This window comes from Molothrus ater, chromosome 3 (assembly GCF_012460135.2).
Source record: "Molothrus ater isolate BHLD 08-10-18 breed brown headed cowbird chromosome 3, BPBGC_Mater_1.1, whole genome shotgun sequence".
Taxonomy (NCBI): domain Eukaryota; kingdom Metazoa; phylum Chordata; class Aves; order Passeriformes; family Icteridae; genus Molothrus; species Molothrus ater.
In genome coordinates, this window is record NC_050480.2 from 68,802,865 (window position 1) to 68,828,266 (window position 25,402).

General features: G+C 44.9%; 1 protein-coding gene across 1 annotated transcript in view; it reads right to left on the reverse strand.

Annotated features, from left to right (window-relative positions):
* Window positions 1-1,767: 1,767 nt before the first annotated feature.
* The window catches only part of FOXO3 (forkhead box O3), an 87,907-nt gene continuing 64,272 nt past the window's right edge, over window positions 1,768-25,402 (reverse strand). The window contains exons 2-3 of the mRNA XM_036379890.1: window positions 16,336-17,770; window positions 1,768-5,942 (exon numbers count right to left, since the gene is read on the reverse strand). Of these exons, the coding sequence (XP_036235783.1) occupies window positions 16,370-17,770 (1,401 nt within the window). The 3' untranslated portion in view covers window positions 1,768-5,942; window positions 16,336-16,369. The remainder of the gene's footprint in view (window positions 5,943-16,335; window positions 17,771-25,402) is intronic.

The following is a 25,402-nucleotide window of genomic DNA, read 5'->3' on the forward strand; positions in this document are numbered from 1 at the left end:
ACATTTTCATTTTAAAAAAATCCACAGGCAGACCCAATGGGAAAAAAAAGCTCTGTGGGCTGGGTTGGGCAAAGAGAGATGCCATGAAACAGCCCAGAAGCTGCTGGCAGTGGGATGAGTGTGTGTACCAGCAAGAGCAGTATCTACTCCATCTGGCTTAGGGCTCCACTTCACCCAGGAAGACTTCCTTTTGAAGGGGGAGATTCCAGCCATGATGGCTCCAGCCAGTAAAAGAGGTAGCCTCCTAGATTCACTTATCTCAGCCTTCTTGAAAGCACCCCAAACTTCCTTGGCAGCAGTAACCAAACAAGAGCTGTAAAATACTGTTTTCCCTGGTCTGGCTGAACTCACGACTCAGCAAATGTGGTGGGGAGCTCCTAAAATAGCTCTCTGTTGCCTCATCAGCCTCAGCAGCAGCTTGAAAAGTCTTTTGCCTTCTGGGACAACCTGGAGAAGTTTTAAAATGTTTGGACTTATTTTGAAAGTACTGTGAAAGATAAGAATGATCTATTCCAAGGCCGTGTGAACTGAAGGTCACAGCTGAGGCATTGCTCAATAGACCCAAGTAGGTTCAGCACTAAACTTGCTCAGGAGCTGATCAGCTCATCTTCATTGCTGTGGCCACCCCTGCCTAAATTCAGGTTAAAGCTGAGTCCCTTTGACTTGGCACCTCACTAGGCCAAACAATCACGATATCAGTGTCCCAAATATCAGTGAGGCGATGCCAAGGCAGAGGGCCCGGTCCTTCCCTGGCAGAGCCTTGCTGGAGAAGCCTTGTGAAAAAAAGCGAAACAGCCCTGTTTGTGAGGAGAAGCTGTAGCTGCTGCAGGACAAGTGCACTCTCACTCTGGCAAGTTTAATGCACACTTTCTCCTGGTCAAAGGCTATTTACTCCCTGTCTGGATCTTGTGATGTTCCAGGCTGTCTCTAGTTAGAGCAAAACCTGAACAGTTCTTGCTGTGTTTAACAAGGGATATCCCCAAGCTGCTCTTTATTGCTGCAGTACTTCAGTGTAGTGTTCCTGTGGGCTCTGCACGGACAACATCACGGTTTGTGCCCCTGGAGTAATGAAAACCCCCTCCTTCCTGTGAAGAAAGGCTCCTCTTTCTTGAAAATATCATTTCCTCCTGGAAAACGACTCAAGAAGACCATATGCATCTCAGCTTCCCATCAGGGTGGGAGAAGAGTTTTTTTTGTTGTCATGTCTCTCATTTCTGAGCACGCTCTCCATGGCCTCAGCCAGAGCCCTCAGTATAACTTTCTGCTGAGTCAGGCTGCTGGTTTTACTATCCCAAATCCCAAACAGGTGGTTTCAAGTACTCCAGGCATTTTTCAAAGACAGTTTGAAACCCAGCCAGCCCCTGGTGGGAGGTGTAACCCTTCTCTGGACGGGTCTGCGGTCGGACTGGTTCTCTCCCAGGTCAGGAGAGCTGGTCTGCAGCTGGCACAGTGCAGCTGCCACCTGTGGGGAAAACCCCCCTCTGTCCCCAGATTCAAGAGAACTTTGTGATTTTTTAGCAGCAGTAAATGATCCTCCTGGGGGTTATTTGAGCACCAAAACTACACTGGCTCGGCTGAAGGATTGAAGGGCCAAGGCCCATGTCAATATGCATTGACAGATATTAGGGGATGCAGGCTGGGGACCCCTGCCCAGCCACAAGCACCCCACCAGCCATTTTCACTTGCTGCTTGAAAGTCACCCCTTCTCCAGGTCCTGTGTAAACACACATCTGTCTGTGACACAATAAAACAGAGCAAAGGCAAATGTGCAATGTAGAGATCCATTATGCTTTATTTACATGCGTCACCATCTCTTTTACAAACTAGATTACAATTTAAAATGGAATACACAAGGCAATATCTACTAACACCAAGTGGAGTAAGCACTGCATCTCTACTTCATTTGGAAAGGGGCAGGTTTTGCTCCAAAACAAACTTCCTTCCAACCTCTGAGTAGTAAGGTAATATATTCCTCCAGGGCAGCATCTTTTTTCTTTGTTTTCCTTTTTTTTTTTTTTTTTTTTAAATATAAAATCCTCAGTAAGACTGCAACATGAGAGTGTCTGCTTTCAAATGAAAGTACAAGATAGCCCAAATGAAAAGTATAAACTGTTCAGCTCTTCGGTATGTAAAGACGGCCATGCGCGATAAGGCTGTGGATTTAATATTCTTCCAATTTACATGGCTTGAAACAGAAACAGATAAAACAGTTTTACAGATACTGTATACATATTTTTTCCAATCATGCAACTTTTTAAAAAAAAAGTTAAACATGTGAAGCCAAATGTACAATCCATTTTTTCCAACCCATAGTTACGAAATGTATCTGGTCCCCCTTCGCATCTGTTGGCAACTCCAAAAGGTATACTGTGTACTTGAAACACTTACAGGACACCAATTGCCAAGCAATGATATAATTTTGGAGAAATACATGACCTAAAAGGTAATTTTTTAAGCAGTGGCACAAAAATTTCTGGAGTTAAGCAGTGTTTAACTATCCGATTATTCTTCAAAGAAAATTTCTTTTACAAAATCATTAAATCAAGCCCCAACCTGTGACTAGAAACTGCATAAATAACACCTTTTTAGACCTTTTGTTTAGTCCAAGTGTTGAAAAGCCAACCATGTAATTGTGACCTTGACCTTCATCTGTTTGACATGATTTCACAAGGACAACTCCTAGGCATAAACATGTTCAAAGACTCAAAGGCCAAATTTTCAAAATGTAAGTTCCTCAAACTAACTATTCAAGGCTTAATTTTGACACCTTAACAACTGGCCCTTTGAATTCAGGGAGATTTATCTAGCACCTCTGGAGTAAAGGGCCTTTGCTGGGCACCTCAGCAGGTGAAGAGGGCGATGACCTTCCCCTGGGCCTGGCGGGACCTGTCCCTCCCCGTCCTTCAAGAAGCCATGAGGGCAGAGCAGCTCATCCCCTGCGGCCACGCTGGAGTCCCCAACGTTTGGTGCCTGATACCAGGCACTTCTGCTTGAAATTTTGGCCCCAAAACTGAGTGATAGAAACCAAACCAAACTGAAGAGGCTGGCCAGGTCCATCCCTCTTCAGTGAGTGCTGGGATGTTCTCCAAAGCAGGGGCCCAAGCTGTTCCAGCCACGCCAATGGAAATGCTCCCCTTGACATTGCTGGGAGGCAGGTTAAGCCTTTCAGCCACTAATGCTTTTATTGTTTCTTTTAAAAAAAACTTTTCTGCCATTGATGGGCTGTCTCTAAACCAAGTGGTTTTTCTCCATTTTCTGAACAGAGCAGGCCATCGCTCCATCTCTCATTTCTGCCAGTGGAAAGCAGTTCCTCTGAACCCAAGCAGGCTAAGTTGCTGGAACAGAGCAGAATTTGCAGCCTTTTCATTTTTCAACAGGCCTTCCCTTGCCTTTGACAAGACAAGAACTGTATCTGTATTAAGAAAAAAATAAATTATGGGGTTTGCTGACTTTGGCCATACCATCGTGTGAGGCTTTACTGATCTGTCAGTGACAAGGGGTCTTTGGGCAGCACCATGGGTCTCACTGGAGGCTCATCTGTGTAGGGATCAAAAGCTGCACCTCAGCACGGGGAGCCACTGAGTGAGCTCTGCTGACAGCCAGAACATGGGGCTGGGGCACAAGTCCAGTCTCAGGGCAGCAGCTGCAGAGAAGCCTCAGTGAAAGAAACACCAGAGGGAAGTCCTTCAGCATACACTCACATTTTGGGGTGTACCAGGAAGATAAGGGCTAATGGCACATGCTCAGGGGAGGCCAGTGATGACCTCTTGACCAATTTCAGTAAAAGGTGCCTGCAACTGGACTCAGGTAAGCAGGGTGCCCAGCTGTGCCACACAAGCATCCTGGGAAGCTGGTTGCTGATAGACATGGGTAATGTGCACCAGCCAGCTCCAATGAATGTAATAAACTAGGCCACATGCTAACAAATAGAACCCCTCAGTGTAAAAAGAAAAGAGAAGTTTTTTTAAAAGGCAAATGATAAACCCTTGGCTGCTTGAAAGAGTTGATATGCGATATGCTACAGGGCTATGCTACCCAGAACTGCACAGAGCCTACAGAGTCGTAACTGGGGGGAGAAACCAAGAGGTGCATCTTTATGAGAGAACAGCATGGGGGCTACGGTAAAAAACCAAAACTTCCATCACACTAGGAGCCATTGTTTCACCAAAATCACCTCAGGGACCTGGAAGGTAAGGAGTGAGGAAGGGCCCACGAATGCGTGTGAGTGTTGGTGCATGACTGTGCATGTGTGGTGGCAGTGGCGAGAGGGAGTCACTCCACATTGCATGGGACACGGGTCGGTGGGAACTCATGCACTGAGACCTTGGGTTAAAATGCTAGTTTTGTCTTCCTAACATCCATGCATAATGATTCATTTCTGTACATAATAAAATATATTTATATATTTATATGCATAATGCTTTTATGCAAAGGAAAAAAAAAACTTCATATATCGCTTTGGAGAATTATGTATACACTGTCCTATTCAGAACCTCTTCATACCAAATTCCTATGTACCACTGGTGTTTTCCCCTCTTTTTTTGTATCCCTCCCTCCCCCAGATACTAATAAAAAGTAATCAAACTTTCCAGATTATAGAGAGGATCTATACAGCACCATACCTTTTATTCATTATTATTATTAATTATTATCCATTTTACAAAAGAAAGTCTTAGAAGCAAAATATATAAAACTGCCTTGTCTTTCAGTGTCATTTATCCTGCTACAATCTATGCTCGTATGAAAAGCCATTTGCATGATACTGTGCCATTCCCACTCCTGCTTCTTCTGCCACAATGGATTATACATAATGAGAAGGAAAAAATAATCAAGGATATGTCCAAAACAACAACAACAACAAAAATAAACAGGATCACTAATGCCATAACACACCTGCAGTGATCTGTGCCTCAGCTCCTGGCATTGTCACTGCAAGTCACCTGCCGACGCGCAGCCGCTCGGTTTCCTTTAATTCCTGTGCTTCCAAACAACATCTCTACAGGTGACTACATCCACCTCGTGTGGCAGCTCAGCCTGTAACCCTCACCAGCCCCCCACAGCAGTGAGGGCAGCTTTGCTAACCTAAGGCAGGAGGGGAGCCTGCTCCAGCGGGCAGGAGAGGGGCTCCTGCCTCGGTGCATGTGAGGGCAGTGGCACCCGCTGTCAGTCTGTCCTCATGAGCCAAGAGGCACTCACCAGCTTCCCCTGCTTTGCAACCAGCTCTGGGCTGACCCTTACGGAAAACAGGGGTGTACCATTAAACTTAAGGAAAGAATAAGGAAGAAACAAACCAACCAACCCAACAAACAAGCAGGCCACACACATCCCCTCTCTGGAATCCAGCTGGCTGACAGGACTGACAAACGCTGTACCTTCAGAAAACCCTGACACCTGAGCGGTGCTGGGTTACAGTCATTTCCATTCGTGTGCAGAGTGCCTCAGATTCCCCAGGGAGAGAAAGCAAAAATGGTTCAAAATCTACAGAAATCAAACTGGAGGCTGTAGGGGGGGAGGGTGGGCAGATAGGGAAAACCTCCAAAAAGAAAAACCAACTTAAAACATCCCATAAACCATTAATATATTGAAACACCACATACTCATTGACAAGTAACTAGTGTAAAGGCTACACAGCGTGTTCTCAACAGGATGGTGCTGAACATTGTCTCCACAACAGGTGCTTGGCCATCCCAGAAAAGGAAGATTTTGCATACTTCAGAATGAGTTCAATTTTCAACAAAAAAAGAAAAAAAAAAAAAAAGAAAAAGAGGGAGAAAAAAAAGTAGATTCTTCACTCCAGTAAGGGGCCTATTAACAGTCTGCTTCATTAGGAAAATAATGCAGGGTTCACAAAGGTCGTAAGCTGTAAACAGTATCACTGTCCACTTGCTGACAGCAGATTTGGCAAAGGGTTCTCTCTCTACATCTCGTGTCAGTTTGAGGGCCTGGAGAAGAAAAAGAAAAAAAGACAGTGAGATTACTGTTTGTAGAAAAAACAAACAAAAATTAAAAAAAACCCAACAAAACAAAAAAAAAAACCCACCACAATAACAAAGGCAACCAAGCAAACATCCAAACAAAACAACAGCTTACACTGAGGAACATTTCAGGTATGTTTGCACCCAGGAACTTCAAACATATAGCAAGGAATAAGATGACCCTGCCTGAAAATACTTTTCCCTTGCCAAGGTTCATGTGTTTATTTGATGGCTTAGCTGCTCCCAAACAGGACAGAAAAACCCTCTCTCTGATGAAAAATGATGGTCAAGTCTGATTTACAGAAACCCAGTGCACTGTCTATTTGTTAAACATATTTCCAGGTAGAAGCAATAAAACATCTTCCAGCTTTTCTCCATTTTTCACAATCACCTTTTCTCAGCATCACCAAAAAGCTGAATAAATCTTCTCTTAGTGTTTGACATCCACCACCACCCTTGAAGGACAGATGAAGAGGATGCTTAAGACAAACAGTAAGGAGCCACGAATTTCAGTGTGGACTTTGGGGTTTTCCATTTTCCTGCTCACACAATACACCAGCAACAGACAGGGTCCAGCTGGCTTTAAAAACTGGGTTAGGGTCTATCTCATTCTCTAGCCAAGAAACTTCTCTGAGGAGAGAGAAGCATGGGGAAGACACCTTGGATACAACACTGAGATAACTATGAAGAAACATGGTAAGTAGGTAAAACACTGAAAACAGATGAACATTTCAATGAAGGGGGGCAAGGGGACAGAGTTTTAAAGGTATTCAGTGGCTTAGAGATATAGGCAAACACCACATAGGGTTTTGGAAAGTATGTACATTTAAACATTCCCATGAAATCCTCTCACATTTTCAGAAAGTTCACTTGGTAGACATCTGTATTGCTGGGCATGTAGCTTCTGGCTCTGAAATGGCTTCTGAAAACAGGGTTTAGTCCCCTCACACCTCACACGTATTGCCTTTTGAGGATTTTCCCCAAGACGAAAGATTGATGATTTTTTATACAGTGCAAGAACAAGGGGACACTGGCTGAAACCAAAAAACCATTGAGTTGATTACAGGAATGTCTTTATTTTGAAAAGACCCTGATAGCAGGCACCCTCATGAAAAATGGCGGATTTAGTGGAACTGCTGCTTTAACTAGGATGGGCATCTCCTGCAAGGAGGATCACTCAAACTGTCTCCTGTCTAAGGTGCCAGGCACTGATCCTATGATAACAATTTATTAAAATGACCTATTCTGATAATGCTAAATGATTGATGGAAATTTAATCATTTTGTCTCATGGTTATTAAAGCAACAGTGTGACAGCTGCTCCCTGTGCCATTAGGGGAGAACTTCATTCAGCACAGCTTAGGGAGCAGACAGATTGTGCATTTCACCCAAACAAAATTTGGCTTTAGCCTTAATTATGTGGAGGGGTTTGGGGTAGACTATTTTGTGAATAAAGGGATTTCTGACTGGATCAACATATTGATTTCTTCATTTTCAAAGGGCAAATTAAGGCTGGCCGTTCGTTAATGCGACTGCCTGCCAATGACTCCATTTGGTGTGCCCCGATGGCCGTAACAATGTCAGCAGGAGATACCCAGACAGGCCTGGCAGCCCCCAGTAAAACCTGGCCAGTGGCTCACAAGCAGCTCAAATAAGTGCAAGCGCATTTCTCTGTTTCTTAAAGCCTGAGCACCAGAGGGGGCTGGAAATGAGTGACTTCCCAAAGCACAACACCCTCTGAAGGCAAGGCTCGTGTCCCAAATGCCACAGCCCAGCAAGTCAGCTCCCTCTCAGGCAGCTGCCAGTTATGTTGAGCATGGACTTAACTGTGGCACATGTGAGAAGTCTTGCTGACTTTGAATAAAGCTATTGATTAAAAGTAAAAGAGTACAGAAACTCCCAATAAAGCACCAGAGTACTGCTTAATGTTTAAATTAAAAATCTATGTGAAGCATTATCCTATGAAACCAAGTGATGAGGAAAAAACTGGAGGATGGGTTAAGCTGAGCATCTTTTGTGGAAGTGGCACTGCCAAATATTTTTTCTTGTGGGACCTGTACTTCAGACAGTGCCAACATTTTGGAGACAGATGCACAGCTGAGGTGTGCATCATATAGCAAAACCAAACTATGTTCTATTTTCACACCTCTGCTTACATGGACTTTGCAAATGGATTAAAAATGAAAAGAGCTAGATCAAAGTCTTAACCTGCCTGCCTTCAAATTACCCTGTTAACATCTGTAGCAGACACACACAGTCTTGCTTTCTGTCTCACCACAAAAAGCTTATTTACCCTGAGTTAGCAGCTGGCTATCCCACAGTGATGAAAACTGTATCAAGGCAGGGAAACAAGTGCTCCAGTTATGCCTTCATTTATCACAGAATCATAGAATGTTTTGGGCTGGCAGGGACCTAATAGATTGTCTAGTCCAATCCCCCTGAAGTAAGCAAGAACATCTTCAACTAGATCCGTTTGCTCAGAGCCCCATCCAAGCTGGCCTGGAGCACTTTCAGGGATGGGTCATCCACCACCTCACTGGGCAACCTGTTGTGGTGTTTTACCACCCTCATTATAAAAAAAGTCTTTCCTATTATTTTTTCTAAATCTACCCTCTTCTGGTTAAAAACCATTACCCTTGTCCTGTTGGAACATGCCTTGCCAAAAGCTTTGCAAACAATCACGCAGGAGATGAGATGCCCCTTTCTTCTGTCCTATTCTCTGCCCTCCCACCCTCTACCTTGCTACTGACCAGTTACAAATGCTACTCTCATTTCACTCTGCGGCCAAGCTGACCAGTTCTAATCTCCCTCCAGCAACAACATTTCTTCACCTCTGTCTCATATCATTTCACCACTTAACCGGACTCCCAAGCCCCATGCCAGCTTGTGCACCATCAGAGCAGCTCTGAAGAATCATCTGCCACCTGTGGATTTCTCCCTTTGATTCCCAGTGGTGCCAATTATGAAGCACTGGAAATTTCTTCAGAACAGAAAGGTGACATGGTGATGCTCCCCAGAGCAGGGTGTAGACAATGTGCCCTGGATTATCAGTGAGCCAGCACAGCCACCAGCACATGAAGCTTTCTGCTGGAAGAAAAGCTGTGTGCTCCTTTACACAATTATGGTATGAGAATCTGCACTGCCAACACACAGCTCCTCTGTATGGCAGCCTAACATGGATCTCCTGATTTGGCTGGAAGGCTTGTTCAGTGGATCTCATGTTGGAAAATATCAACCTTCAGAGGTCTGTAAAACAAGCATTCTCCCTGGGTACCACTTTGCAACTCTCCAGGGACAGGAAATCCCAGTAACTACTTTTACTGTCTAGACACTTGGGAAGCAAACATTTTCAAGGAAACTTGTGTCCTTTAGTGACAGATGTGCATTCGTTCTGGTGCCTCTGCCCTTCGATTTGTCATCACTTCTAGCAACTGAGCTTCTACTCCGAAGTGGGGGTAGGCTCAAAAAGCAAGATTTGATTTCGTGTGGTTAGAAGTTAATATTCTGCCTGAGGTTCACAGCTGAAGACTGAAAAATAATCAGAATTTGCTGAAAAACAAGTAAGGAAGATAGCTACTGTGGCCAGTCTTTCTGTAACAACAAAACTACAGCATGAGATTTATATTTCAAGCACAATAATAAATGGAAATCCCAATGCCCACAGCAGGTATGCCACAGTGACACCCTACAGGCTGCACGAGGATGCCACAGGATGGCGTGGTGCTGAGGGACAACACTGAGGTCAGGGGACAAAGCCCAAGGACAAAAAAAAAGAGTTGGCAACTTAATGTGGCTTTATTTCCTGAACTTTCAGGCATGTTGCAACTTTGCTTTTTCTCTTTAAATTCTGCTCATAAAAATAGATTTTTCCCAGCTCAGAACTGGGGGCAGAGAATAAGGGTTGAAGGATGGAAAGAGGAAGAGAGGAAGAATGCCAGCACAGAACCAGGACTTATGGGAGCTAAAATGTTGCAGTGCTTGTAGCTGCATAAGCACGTAAGGCACAAAAGTATCTCTTTTCCTTCTGTTGCTGCTCTTCTTCCAAGGAACACTGCAAACCATAGGAGACAACCAAGTATTTTGGAAGCAAATGTAATTTAAGACAGCAGATCGTTTTCTCATCCTGTACCAGTGCCCTGGGAAAGGCCAGAACTGTAGTGGGGTGCCACAACTATTTATAAGCAGGTTATTCTGATATCCCACTGCTCTACAGCACCATATACAAGTCCAGGCTGGAAGAGATCAGCATCATCTGGTCCAACTTTCTGTTCAAGTCAGGAGATGCAGGCAGTGCAAGGAAAAAACAATGGGCAAGACATTCAGCTCAGCTATACAAGTGCATAAGCACAAGCAATTCTCCACAGCATCATCTGGGAAAAGTGGCCTTTTTCCTGGAGGAATGGCAGACAGCCGTGGCTGCACAGCAGCTTCCGCTAGCCTGAGCTGTGTCCCTGTCCGATTCCTGCTCAGCAGATGTCCCTCTGCCAGACTCCAATAACTGCCACCCTGTGCAGCAATCTGAGTGGAAAAGCTGATTAAACATCCCCAGCAGACTGGACCAGAGCAGGCATTCCCACCACCCAGCCACAGGTACCTGATTTAACGGGGTCAGCATCCCCACACACCGCTCGGGCCTTGATCGGGGACAGTGCTGATGGGAACATCCTGCTGGAGCTCCTTCACCATTGGCACCAGGAGCCCAGCGTGGCTCCTTCCTTCATCCCCCCTTCCCCAGGCCAGGACAGAAAGGCTGGCTAACAGTACTACTCCATCGTGCACTCCCACTGCCACACTGTATCTGGGCTTTTTGGCTGGCATCAACACAAGACTTAAACCTCTCCAGCTGTCAGTTCATCACCTGGGCTGAGTGCCCAATTGATATGAAAAAAAGACCCTGACCTTTCCTCAGCTGCATGACGCTATGTTTCTAAAAAGGAGCTCTTATTACGCACTTCTTCAAGAAAACATGCTTTCATGGGGGCTATTTCAAAGTCTGGCTCAAAGGAAGGAATGAACAAAGAAAATCCACCTGTAACCAGCCCAGTTATCAGGCAAACTGCATACCGAGGGACCAACACTGATCTGCAGCTCTAAACAGTCATTATGGCTCATTCACATGAGAGAGACGATTTGCAAAGACTCATTCTGTAGCAAAACCTGTGCACTGCTGATCCAAGGAGGAAAGCACTGGGGAGACCAGTTGATGCGGGCTGTGCTAAAAATATCAGTTTGTGCTGTCATCTGGTGAGAGTATGTCATCCTGTAATCTTAGCATCTGCAGGGACAGCAAGTTTCTGCCTAATTATTGCTGCTGAATCACATGACAAAGCATGAGGTTCTAAAAAATACATCTATATAAAACACCACCAGAAGAACACCCAAACCACAGGATAAGACCACTGTCCTGGCTTCAGCTGCTTTACACTCACAAAACAAGCCTGTGGAGCCAATCCTGGTTTTTACAGATCTCTTCTCTGGGTTAATAAAACCCCAAACAATAAACCCAGATTAAAAACATACCAGAACAAAAAAGCCCTACTCCCAGAAGGAGTGAGCAATTCATTTGTGTGTCAGCAAGAGCCACAGCATCCCAGCAAGCCCAGGACTGGCCTCTGGATGCAAGGGGCTTTGATGAGCTTCAGTGGGACCTCATGGGGGACAGTCCCAATGGGGTTTGCCACAATATCCCCTCTCCTCCTCCCCAGCAGCCATGAGCACAGAGTTTGTTCCTTTGCCACAGATGTGTTCCCCAGCCACTGAGGAGCCTGCTCAGGGCAGGCCCTCCTTGGAGTTGAAGGGATCCCTGTTCCCCACAAAATACATTTTCTACATAGATATTTTTGATCAAAGACTAAACTTGGCATGTGTAGAGTTCAGCTAGTCACAAAACCACCTTTCAAAACTTGGGCTGGCAGAAACAACATTTAAATGTTACAAGTGCCACCACCTTAACCACTGGCCTACTAGAAATGGAGCAGCAGAATGTGCTGGTCTTGAATTTCCTCTAGATTTTTTGAAGGCAGACAGCTCTACCTTAGCTCTGTGTAAAAAACCTGGCAGTCCTATCCCTAAGACCTCATTTTTCAAAATAAGAGAAAAGGAAGTGCAGCTGTGGTCCTGAGGCAGTCACATGTCATCAGGTAAGAGGTCCAGTAATTCAGCTTTCATGGGCAGAAGTTTTCTGGCAACAAACAAAAATCATTTCCTTTGTGGCAAACTGTACACAACTCTCTGATTCAAAACTCCATCCAAATGGAGATCTTTGACTACCGATTTTTACTTTTAAGATGGTGTTGTAAACATGAAGTCATCCTCAGACCAATTTGTCTTAGGTATGAATTGTACAGAGAATTGGCTGAACACCAATTAACAAACTGGCAAGTAGTCCAAGCTGATACGGACTAATGAATGACTAACAGACATTTTGTTAGGGTTCCTAAGATTTTTTTTCACCAGAGATGTTAGTCATCAAGTGTGAATGTTACGTGACTATTTGCAGCTTGTGTATTCTGCAGTAAGAATCTGTGGGACCTAGATGATACTAGTGGAAAATGAGTGACTTTAACTCATCTGTCTAGTATTTTACATGTAATTTTCAAATAAATCAACGTGAGTCCAGCACAGCTCTGTTACAGAGCCCAGAGGCACCCTGATAAATGACACACTGAAACCTCCTTCAGAAGATGCAGCTTAGATGAGTTTTTCAGACTATGACACCAACTCAAGAAGTTCCTGCCCTGATCGTGCTGAGCCTTTCTCCACCCTTTGCCTAACCCTGACAGCATTGCTGCCTACATGATGCCATTGTAAACTGGATCACTGAAACAATCCAGGTAAAAGCAACTTCTTGGATGAGTTTTGGTGCTGGAGAAAATGTTTGCTCATGCAGCAACTGCTCACCAGCTCCTGACCTTCCAGGCAGCAGCACAAGTCCTGAAGTCTTCCCTGATGCTCTCTTTTGGGATTATTCCTCGGCAAAAGCCAAGTCCCTTTGAACTTGTCAGGTGAGACAGACCCTGGAGCAAAGTGCAGAGTTGTGGGAAACACAGTCTAAGAGAAGGACCCATTAATTTCAAAATAAAAGGTATTCTAGAGACAGGTGAAGGAATAGTGATGCCTATTTATTGCTAAACCCTCTGAAATACCAAGGTGATGATTATCTGAGTGGGTGGAGGGCATTATGCAGTGCTTTTGGAAAGTAGGTAGAGAGAGAGGAACAGAGGCCCCAGGCAGTATAAGAGGGGGAAATTATGACTGAGTGAATAAAGCAAGAAAAAAAAAATTATTTTCTCTATTCCTTCTTGTAATAGGAAAAAAAAACCAAACCGAACCCAAATTCATTTATATGCCTCAATGAGGGCCCTCTGAAAGGCTGGGCCTGGGCAGCCTCATGGGCACAGGTTGGTGGGGTGGGACTGGCCAGGGTTCTTTGCAGGGACCATGCACAGGCTTGTGTGCAGCAAACGTGCACAGCCACTAAACCTGCAACAGTGGCATCTCCTGCAGGGTTTTTTAATTTCCCTATGAAGAAACTGTAGTTGATTTTCTTCCAAAGTAAACCTCCCTCAATACCTAAGTATGTATAAATTAAATACCTGTGTATTTGCCTTCTTTCTTTTCTTCCTGAAAACTGACTCCAATGTTTCTCTTATTTTTAATAGAACACACAGCACTCACTATTCCTAGGTATGCCAATAATCCATTGTAACCACTTTTGCCTGCCTGCAAAGCACACCTGGCTGCCCTAGTGAAACGGATTTAACGTAAGCAATTGCCAGGCTGTTCTGCCAAAAACATACCCCAGTCTTTGGACTTGTAAAGATTCATTACTGGGGCCATGAACATTGCTGAGAGAAGATTTTAATTCAGGGATCCCTACTGCTGCAGTGGAGAAGTAACCAAGAAAACCAATTCAGAACGATCGCATCTGATGTCATGCGAGAAGCCCCTATCAAAACACAAGATGCTCACAGGGAGGCAAACTCTCAAAGAGTGCTGCTTTACAGATGAGGAAGGGTGATGAACCAGCTCAGCAGAAATCATCTGTGCTTGCACCTGATACCAGAGGCACCCCACAGCAGCCGGTCCACTTGTCAGGGAGAGGGAGAGAGGCTTCCACAGATGACTGGACAGTAATCCAGCGAGGAGAGCTGTCTCGTTAATAAATCTGTCCTCTGCAATGAGACTCTGCTCACACAGATGTGTCAGCTCCTTTATTCAGAGGCAGCAGTCTGAAAAAGATCATGGCAGCTATGCTTTCCATGGATGCCAGCAGCCAGGGTGAAGAGGCAGCAGGGAGCATCAGTGAGGAGGTGGGGTGTTGTGTCTCCTCCATGCTCCCCACACAAGTCCCCCTCGGTGGCTGCCACCTACACGCAGCACACGAGGCTATGGAAGCAAGAGGCTGCCCTACTTGCTTGTGTCAAGCAAAACTGTCTATAACATCTATTTTTCAGGCCCCATTTGACAGATTGTACCGCTGGATGTTGCACAGCAATGAAGTCCCTACAGCCTTTTTTTTTTTACATCATGCAATGAAGGTTTTTAAATCCACGCAGCACACACACCTGAAGGAAGAGATAAGCGGTCAGCAAGCCTGACCTGCTGCAAACTTTGGCTTCCTCAATTTTGAATCAAATCTCTTTTTTCCCCCCTTTCTTTTCCTAAATTCTCCACAACCAGAACTGAAGAAACCCCAAAATTCATCTGTGGCCCTGGCATTGCCACATTGCTGCCTTGCTCAGGGTTTGTGGGATGTGGTGTCCTCTACAGGCCTTCTCCGCAGCCCATCTCCTGGCTGAGCACTGCAAGGCTCTTGCTAAGAGTGAGAAGATGTGCAAGAACCAGAGCAAATCCTTGCACTGACAGAGAAAGGACTGTGCACACCAACAACTCCATCAGAGCGGGGAAGCTTTGCAGGTGGACTGAAAGGAGGCTGCCTGGGCAGCCTTGTTGTCCCTCACAGAGAGCAGATCACAGCACGTATCCTGAGGTGCTCCGTACACACAGGAAACAGGAAAACATTCTCCAGGTTCACCACTGCTGCTCACCTACCACAAAGCTTCCCCTTGAACATCTAACTGTGAAACAGTGAATGAAAACACAATTAAAGATGAAAGGGGCAAATTATGCACTGTAAAGTCAAAGGACACAGGACTCCCTCTTTCTGTCCTTCACCTGGAAAATAAGAAAGCTGGAAGTAAGCTGTAAACTGAATGAATGCCTCATTTTACCTCACCACTGAGATGCTCTACATACTATTCTGAAGTTAATAGAACACTTTCAATAATTTATAGCTAACCTTTTATCCTACTACATTTTGAAATTTACTCCCTTATACTAATAAATAAACAAAGGAGAAAGGGCACTTCGTGTGGCACCTGCCCTATGAGTCAGGGAATACGTATGTGTGAGCAGGCAGAGGTATGGGCAGGATCCTGAAGAATCACAAAAGAATGACAGAAACAATGATTACAAGCCCCCAGCTGTGGAAAAGAAGCAACAGAAAAAAACCACATCAATCTTGAAAAAAAATTAATCTGAAGAAGCTAACATTTGAAAAACACCTATGTCAGAACCTAAATCTACAGATATACTCTTGGAGGAGTCCAAAAGAAAAAGATGTTTTTTCCTCCTCCCCCATTCAGGGAGGGGGGAGGAGGAAAACAGTTATTGCATACTTAAAACATTAAGTAGGCCAGGACATTCCTGAGACCAGGATCCCACCAATATATAATTCCTCCATTTGATACCTTTTTTTGGCCAAGAAATACAATTTTACAAAAAAGCAAACCCAAACAACTTTGCTAGTGTTGCTAAGCCACAGCAGCAGCACAACTCTGATTCTGTCCAGATCTGTCCCACACACCTGATCCCAAGTGAGTGCTCTGATCTTGCAAAGACACTCTTCCTCCTCCCCCAGAGCAACTCTGCTCCACTGACTGCAGAGCCTCTCGCCCCATCCCTGTGTAACACAGCTTGGGTACACGTGGCATCGGCTGCAAGAGGGAATCCATCTGTTGCGACTTCAAAGACGAGTTAGAGCTCTGTGATTCCTAAAAACCACAAATATTCCACCTTGGTTTGCCTGATTTGTCATTAACATTTCTCATGCCTAAATTAAGAAGGGCGCTGAACACCAGATGCGTGCCGACAGTGTTGCAGTCGAGCAGCTTTTATAGCTTAGCCTCGTTTCCTTCCACACCTCCACGTTTCTTGGTTGTGCCTGTTGCATACCAACACACAGCAAGCCATCACAAGCCAAATTACTATTATTAGTGAGCACTAACTATTAAGGGTTCAGTGCAAACTCCAATAAAACTAAGGAACCAATTATTTTACCACATCTATGGGGCACTGACCTGTTTGCCCGTTTTCCCTGTTCTCAAAGATCCTTCAGCCTGGTACCCAACTCTGTGATGAAGCCTGTTTAGCACCAGTGAAGTTCCCCACATTCAGACTGACAACGTTCTGAGCTGAGATGAGGGAATCAAAGTTAAAATCCAGCCCATCGGCATCCATGAGTTCACTGCGGATAATGGACTCCATGTCACACTCCAGGCTCCCATTGAAAATGTCCAGGTCCAAGTCACTGGGGAACTTCTCGTGTCCCATGACCGGGAGGTTCACGCTAGAGGAGTACAAAGAGGAGCCTGACAGCGGGTCAGAAAGTGCTTGCATAGACTGATTGACAGGTGACTGCTGATGTTTGGTGGATCCCAAGCTGTTGGAGTCACTCAAGCCTATGTTACTGATGGAATTGGACAAGGCACGGCTGCCACTAAGAGAGGAGTTGTGGGACTGGTGCTGGTGATGGGACAGGTTCTGATTGACCAGACCGCCCTGGCTGGACTGCGCGGCAAACGACATCATGGGGTCGTTGCGGAGCATTATATTCCTGCGGGAATTCTGGGCGGACACGGCTGTGCTGGCTTGTGACATGAGTGGGTCAGACTGTGTCATCATGACATCGCTGTGACTAAGCGCATCAGAGGTGAGGAGATCCTGCAGCGTCTGGTTGTTGTAATGAGAAATGGAAGAGAAGGTGGCCTGCTTGTTCTCCTGAATCGTCTGCATGGGTGACTGGCGGAGGGAATTCAGGGACGACGGCCCAAACACAGCGTTGTTGAAACTACTTGACGGGGAGCCCAGCCCTGAACCTTTGGAACCATAAGGAAAACTGGAGCTTCTCTGCATTATCCCTCCTGTGGGTGACTGCTGGGAAGGAGGGAGTGTTATATTGTCCAAGAGATCATCCATGAGGTTATCAGTCAGTCCATCATTCAAGTTCATTGTCCCAGCCATATCAGTCAACCTAGGCAACTCCACAGTGCACGGTTTGTTTACCGACGGGGACAAGCTCGATGGACTACTGTACAGCATGGGAGAAAGTGGAGCATCATCATCTTGAACATCATCGAGCTCGGTGCTTGCCAAAATTGGTGACAAGCGGCCACTGATCGTACTGGCGTTTGAATTTGTACGGGAGCGAAAATCTGTCCATGCATCCAGCTCGTCGCTGCTGCGGGAGGTGGGACTCCCTGGCCACTTGGAGACCTGGGAAGGGCTGTCCTCACTTGTCTCCTGGGCTGTCTGCAGGGCTGCCTTTTTCTTCGCTGCCCGCCCTCTGCTCTTGGTGTACTTGTTGCTGTTGTCCATTGACACAGCGCGCCTCCGGGGCGCCTTGCCGCCTTTTCCACCATCTGGATTGATCATCCACCAAGAGCTTTTCCCGGTGCCTTCATTCTGCACCCTGACGAATCGGCTGTGGAGTGACAAGTTGTGCCGGATCGAATTCTGCAGGAAAGGAACAAAACAAAGCGTCAAGACCAGCACCCCACTTCTTTTACAACCCAAATCTCAATCATTAAACCAACATCCCATGATAACAGCAACATGAATAAAATCATTGGACCCTCCTGGACATCTCTGTGAATTTCTCAGGTGCTGGATATGGGAGGGCTGGAGTGTGACTGTGGCATGGCAGCATCCTGCTGTAAAGCAAGCCCCAAGCTTGCACTAGTTGTGCATTCTTGTGCCCATCTCCATACCACTAAAAGCTTCATCCTAAGAGAAGGTGACATTGCTAAGAGAGTGACATTCCTGCTAGAAAGGAGCTAGATGTTCCTCCCTTACTTTTTACTCAGGACAAACTATTACTATCAGTAATCTTGCCATCAGTTCCTTGAAATAAAAACTGCAAAGGCACAACAAAAATCTGGCTGGAGGGGTAGTCACACTCATCGCAGCCTCTGCAAATGTCTTTTTAATTCTTCATCGGCACGTGTGCTGTATATTTGTTATAATAATTCCTGAGAAAACTGCAAGTGCTGTTGCTCCTCTCCCACAGGCACTCTGTGCATGACTAAGCTGTACTTTCTCTCTTGATTAGAGGCACCAGAATTATGCCCATACGGCAGTAGCTGGCCAGCTGTCCCCTCGCTATAGTATCCTCACCATCTTCAAAACATGATGTGACACAGTGTGCAACGATATCCCTGTCCCCGTAAGCTGCTGGATGCAGAGCTGTATGAAGCTGCTGTACACAGCCGGATGCTCCGTGCTGTACAGGATGCTATGGAACACAGGGCTCTCAGGGGAGCCTGCACACAGCCTGCTCTTGCACCCTACCTGCTTGCACTAGTCAGCAGCATCAAACTGCCCAAACACCACGTTGGCCCAAACTGGTGATAACCACCTCAGAATCAGAAAGAGCCTGAGAAAACCAGCCCACGGTACCCCCAGAGAAACGGCACCAGATTTAAACCAAAATAACTGAGATGAAAATCCCACTCCACTCATCCTACTGATCTTGTGCTTAAAATATGGAAAGGAAAAGCAAATAGTATTTGTTAGTGTGAATGCTTCCAGGTTTGGTAAACCAACATTTTTTTCCCATGTGGAAATCCAAAAGATTTTTGGAGCGATCCCATATTCCTTTGAGAAAGCCCTTGTGCTATTCCTCTAAGCTTAAAGAGTGTAGAGTTCTTTTTTCTTAAATTTTGGCAATTAGCACGTGTATCTATGAAAAGAATAAGAGTATATTTGTCCTATCCACATCTTTTAAAAACACATAGTCAGCAAGACCATAACACAATCAAACCATTCAGAACAAGTGCCCTTCGTTTACAAAACACTGAAGAAACTCCAGATTTTAAATGGGCAAAGAATGAATCAATCGACAAATCATTCACCACAATATTTGCATCCTTAGGAAACATGGATGCTTGACATAAATAAACTGGAGATACATATAAAGAAGTACAGCCCAGCTGTTTTTTAAGAACAATTCTTTTCAGTATAAAATGCCTTTCTTTCCTCACTGTTTTGTGGTTTCTGTCAGATTGTGAAATGGAAAACATGCCTGAAGTTCTCGCACGCAGACAGCAGACATGGTTGTGATTATCACTTAATGAAAAGAGAAATCATATGGACCACGCTTCAAAACAGCAACTGTTATGTTTTAAACAATTTACACAAAGCAACTGATCGGACTTTGCTGACATGCTCAAGAGAAGTTTGGGTCAGTGCCTCAGCTATAAACATTTCCATTTCTGAGTGACTATCATGCCATCAAAATATGGTGGATTGAGTTGCATCATAATAATTCTTCAGCCTAAGAAGGGGAAAAGCTTTTTATTGTTTAACTGATGGCATTTTAACAATATTTTGAGTCTGGCAACAGTCTAACTTCTAATAACTAGGTACCACTCCTTACTTTTTCAGGTTTCTCCCTGTAAAACTGGCTGGAGAACTGATTTTTTTGTTTTAAATAACCTTTCTTGATATTCCAGCTTGTACTGCATCTCTGCAGGTAGCTCTCACCCTCAGTCCCTGTAACTTCCATGGACAACCACTTGTGAGAACATCTTTATGGGGATTTTTCCATGTAAAGTCCAGGCCAGGCTTCAAAAGCCACAGGAGCTATGCTGTTCCCTACCTAAAAATGCTGGGTGAAAGAATACATGGCATCATGACTCTTGCTAATGAAAAATAAATCTCAGAGAGGAGAAACACCTGAGGTGGCATGTGCAGCGTGCCACGCACAGCTTCAGATATAAAAAAACTCATCCAAAGTGCCAGCAGCTAACAGTTTTCAGTCTATAGTATTCTCATAAAAGGGCTTATTTCTGCTGCTGGTATCCGTAGTATTAAAGTATTTGGCTTAAAACCATGAAAAATCCTAAATGGTAAAATTGTGAGACTGAGGCACCTTTCAGGATGAGGACTCCTGCATCTGTGGATATGTATATGCACATGTGTAATTTTCTTATTATATCTTTTTGCTCAGTGTCGGTTTTACTCAAATAATAAAAGAATGTAATAATCCTTCTGCATTGAAAATTGGTAGTTATAAAAAATCCAAGCAGTTTGTTTTCCTTTACATTAAGCACTATGCCACTTATAATCCTGCTTCTGTTTTTCTTTGCTTTTCTTCTGCAGGAAGATTTTCTTAAGCATAATTGTGGGCTAATTTATTTTTGTGTACCCCATCTCCACCCTCTGTTCAAACACTGCCTTAAAACCCACTACTTTCACGTAACCTCCCCCACTAACCTCTTCAGCAACAGTATCTGAGTTTTTGGTTTCTCCTTCTGTTGGGTGCCCTGCCAAATCAAATCAGAGCTGGATCCTATTATCCTTTCTCATGCAAGTTTTGCTACAGAAGCCACCAGGATTGACAACTCACATCAGTGAAGGCTGTTGCACTGTGCTACCAGGTGGCAATCTGGATGAAAATAACTGTATTTTCTACCTGTTTTCTGAGCTGTCAAAAAATATTCCTATCTGCTTAAAAGACAGGAAAGTATATGGGGACAATCACTGCTCACAACTACGGGCATTACTAATATGTGACCATGCAACAAACCACAAAGGAGGTGGGGAAGCAAAGAAAATACAGTTTATCATTTGAACCCACTGCTGATGAAATTAATGGGGATTTGTCTTTGACTTATGTGGGAGATGAATTAGGCCATGATGATGGAAATTTAACACATTTTTCCATGCCAAAATGCAATGAGAAACTTTAAAAGATCCATAAAGGAACCTCCATCATCTGTCCTGGAGACCATATGTAGATGGGAGAGATGCTAGCCAGGCTGCAGACAGCTCAGATACCACCGATGGGTACAACATATGGGCTGTACTTGAGCAGAGCAAAAAAGAAATATGATGAGCTCCTCCCTTTATTAGTGTTGCTATTTATACCAGACTTGAAGAATGTCGTGTGCTCTACTGAAAGCCAGAGGACTGAGGTTCCTGCAGATAACATCTAGAGCATCATGTACTGCCCTGAGGCCAGACCAGCTGGGTTGAAGTCCCCTTTGAAAGTGGTCCTGCAAGAAGAGGGACTGTCCCTGGAGACAAGGAAGACTCAGGGCAGAACTGGTGTGAGCAGAGGGTGGTGCAGTGCCATAGGCAAGCAGTGCTGCTGTCCTCCCTTGGCTTAGGCTGATGGCACCAGGAGAAGGGGTGAGCTGGGGGCCAGAACAGCCAGGCCAGCAACACCAGGGCTTATGCCACTTCCCCCAAACTCAGGGACACGCTCTCAATTTCAACAAATGTTGATCCACTGCACTGTGTTTTATTCGGTTAGTACTCCTTGAGGGATCCAGCTACATTTTGCTCTCAGGAAAATCCCCTGAGATCAGCTGGCATGTCCTAATTACACGAGTCTCTCTCAATATTTTGATAAGACTGCAAACGGGCAAGCTGACAGAGAGGACACTCAAACATTTCCAAAGTGCCCTATCCCTAATCTGATACAAACAACTCAATGAGTCTCCCAAGGAGGCTGGGACTGTGTGTTATTTCAACACTCAGACTTGGTCAGACAACAGCAGCAAATGCTTGAGCTTTTAAAATGGAGAAAATTCCCCCTCCCTGTGCCCATTTCAGCCTCTTCCAAGCAGTGTTTACCTTGTGGAGCCTGTCCACTAACTCAGACACCAGCTGCAAGCGCTTCCACTGCAGCACAGAGTCTTTTTTGTCTGGAAGCAACATGTGGTATCAATTTATCATCCTCGACAACGCAACATGGAATCCACTCTCCTTAAAAATAAAATGAGAGTTGTGTAACTTAACTCTTAAAAGTCCCTGTTTTTTTGTGTGTTTTTTTTTTTTTTTTTTGAAAAAGCCTGAAGATTAGCAAGATGAGGTGCAGCTGGTGGCTGATGAGTCCAAGTTACACACTGGTCTTTCTTTCAGTGTTTTGTAGTGAGTAGCAAATTTCAAATTTCAGATATGGGCTCCTAAACTGTAAAGTTAGAGCTAAAAATCAAAAGCAGTAGTTTAAAAAGTGGGATATTAAGACATGGTGGGAGAAAAACAAACACTATCTGCAGACCGATAAATGCTGCTAATGCTCACTTGGGAGAATTACACTTTATTTTATCCTGTATTAACATATATAATGTTTTTACTTCACCACATGAAGCTGTCTGGTAGCCATGCAGCAGAGAAAGGCATCAGATGTAATACCACTGAAAAGAAGCCATGAAAATAACTCCAGCTTAACTGAACAGAGGGAGTCCAGCTCCTCCATGGCTCTGCTCGCTCACTTGAATTTCAGTTTTCAGCTTATGTCATCTTGCTCAAAATGTTGTCACGCAGCTCTCGTTTGGGATGAACACCTCTAGAGACAGCTTCCACCAAAAAATTATTTTCTTTAAGAAAACCCTACTTTTTTGCCTTCAGTGGTTGACGAAACCAGAGTCTGTTAGTAATTTAATGCATTTTGCCCAGCTGTTCAGACCAGTGTCTGTGCCTTCTCATGAAGTAACTCAAAACTTGCTTCAACTATCAGTCTTCACAGAATCATAGAATCACAGGATATGCTGACTTGGAAGGGACACATCAGAATCATCAAGCCCAACACCCAGCCCTGCCCAGGACACCCCAAGAGTCACATCACGTGTCTGAGAGCATTGTCTGACACTTAAACTCAGACAAGTGATGCTGTGACCAGTTACCTGGGGAGCCCAACCACCCTCAAGATGAAAAACCTTTTCCTGATATTTAACTAACCCTCCCCTGGCACAGCTTCATGCCATTCTCTTGGGTCTTGCCACTGGTCACCACAAAGAAGAGATCAGTGTCTGGCCCTCCTCTCACAAGGATGCTGCAGACTGCAAGGAGTTCTTCCCTCAGTCTCTTTTTTCTCCAGGCTAAACAGACCAAGTGACCTCGGTGCTCCTCATATGGCTTCTCCTCAAGGCCCTTCTCCATCCTTGTGGTCCCTCCTTTGGACACTCTCTAATAGCTCAGTTTTATACTGTGGTGCTCAAAACTGCACACAGGACTAAAGGCGATGCTGCATCAGTGCAGAGCACAGTGGGACAATCACATTTCACATATTTTACATTTTGTTTGCTTTAAAGTCCCCACGGAGATTCAGTTGCAAGTAAACAAGAAAACAGATGCAGTGGCTGAAGTTGCCAATTGTGTGAATGTACATAGGAATTCCTGGTGAAAGGGATTTGCAAGCCGAGGGAAGCTGATCTTTAGAAAGTACCAATCTAGTGGTTCCATACAGTCCCTTGCTGCCTAACTGCATAAGGCTGCAGTGCTACATGTCTCAAAGAACTTTGAAGTCCCAAAGTGGCCTCAGAATTTCTTCCTCTTTCCCATGAGCTTTTGCAAAACAGAAAAATGTATATAATTTAATAAAGTAGTGAGGGTGCTCTGCAGATACAGAAAAATCAAGAACTAAAATATAAAGAGAGTTCTCCCACAATATCTATCAGCCATGTTGTCCTGATATACCTCTTTTCCATATAAAACAAGTATTATGTGTTCCAGATTGTTATATTTTCCCTAAAGTATGGAAGCTGCAGGGACAAAAAAAGCATTAAGAAAATTACACACAGAAAAAGAAATCTTTTCTGACACCCAAAGTGTTTTTGATGTCTGATGTTTGGTATCATCTGCACGTTCCCAAGGCAGCTCCCAAAAATCCCACCAGCTGTTCAGCAGAAGCAGGCAGCCAGCACACACCAGAGTCCTGCAGGGTACAGCCCTTCACACCCAGGTGGCGAAGGCACCATCCTCACACTCCTGCATATGCGGGGTGACACAGGCTCAGCCCTACCTAAGCACGCCCTCCTTCAGGAAAATGGAAAAAAAAAAATCCCAGAGATTTAAGAAAGTCAGCTCCGCATCTGAAGGGTGGTTCTGTGGTTTCCCCTCCTCATCCACTCTTCAAAGGAGTTTTCTGACCTTGGTGGTAGGGGAAGAACACCAGAAGATGCCTCTGCTCTGATCAGTTCTGCCTGCACCTCTGGCCATTGTCCCCCACCCCAGAAGAGCAGAGCCTTGAGAGATTTAAGCTCCTTGGGAGACCAGTGAGTCAGGAAAAGGTTTATCCCCCAAAATGTGCTCGAACAGGAGAGCAGCACACGGATCTGCCTCCTGTGTCCCGCACACGGGGCACTGCACTGTGCCAAATTCCAACAGGAGAAAGTGATTAGCAGAGGGAAAACAAACCCCCCCCGACATGCACACCACGCTCCCCCAGCTGCGCTGGCCACCAGGGCAGGCAGCCAGCCACTTGCCCATCACGGGGCTTTGTGCCCTCCTCTTCCAAAAGGAAAGCATCTCAAAGCATGGACCTATGGGAATTGAGTCATGACTTGAAAGTTTTTCCTAAAAAAAAAAAAACCAGTAAGAAAAGTTAAAAAAATTAATTCTAGTTAAAACAACCACTGCTTCACTCTTTGCAAACAGTGATATTGCAAATTGCTACGCTGACGTAAATAAAACTTAGCTGAAAATATACACTGCCTGGAAATTGCCTCAGAGCACCAAGCTTCCAGTTAGCAGAAAAATCTCCAGTTATTTTACAGTCAGACTTGCTCTGACCACATGAGGACTCTAATAAATAACATTTGTTTTGCTGTGAGTAGAGCATGCTGGTTGTCATTTACACTGGGTGTTGGGAGACAGGAAGCAGAGTGCAAGGAAAACGCTGATATTTTAACACAGCTGTGGACAAGGAAGGTCAGGCTCTCCAGCAACCCCCCCCCCAGCGTCAAGAGCCAGGTACCTCAGCACCCTTTGCCATAGGAAGTCCCCTAAAAATAAAATGTTATCCTCTGCATGCTGTGGCAATGCTTTTCCACATTAGAATGGGATTTGGGAATCAGGAGGCAGGCACTGCCACTGAGGTTGCTAGGGCACCTTGTCAAGAGACACCTTTTTCAGTCCCTTCCACCCACTTCATATTGTGGCTGCCCAAAACTCAAAACCACAGCTGATTTAAATAAAAGGATTTAAGTTAATTAAGAGCAAGAATTTACCGCAAGGGATTGCTCTTGTAAGGTGAAATCCCAAGGGAACTCATCACAAGCTTGACTGGGACATGAACAGAGTCAGCAAGAAAATGGGAGATGTTGCCCTTATTGAACTTAAGCCCAAGGAGCTGCATAC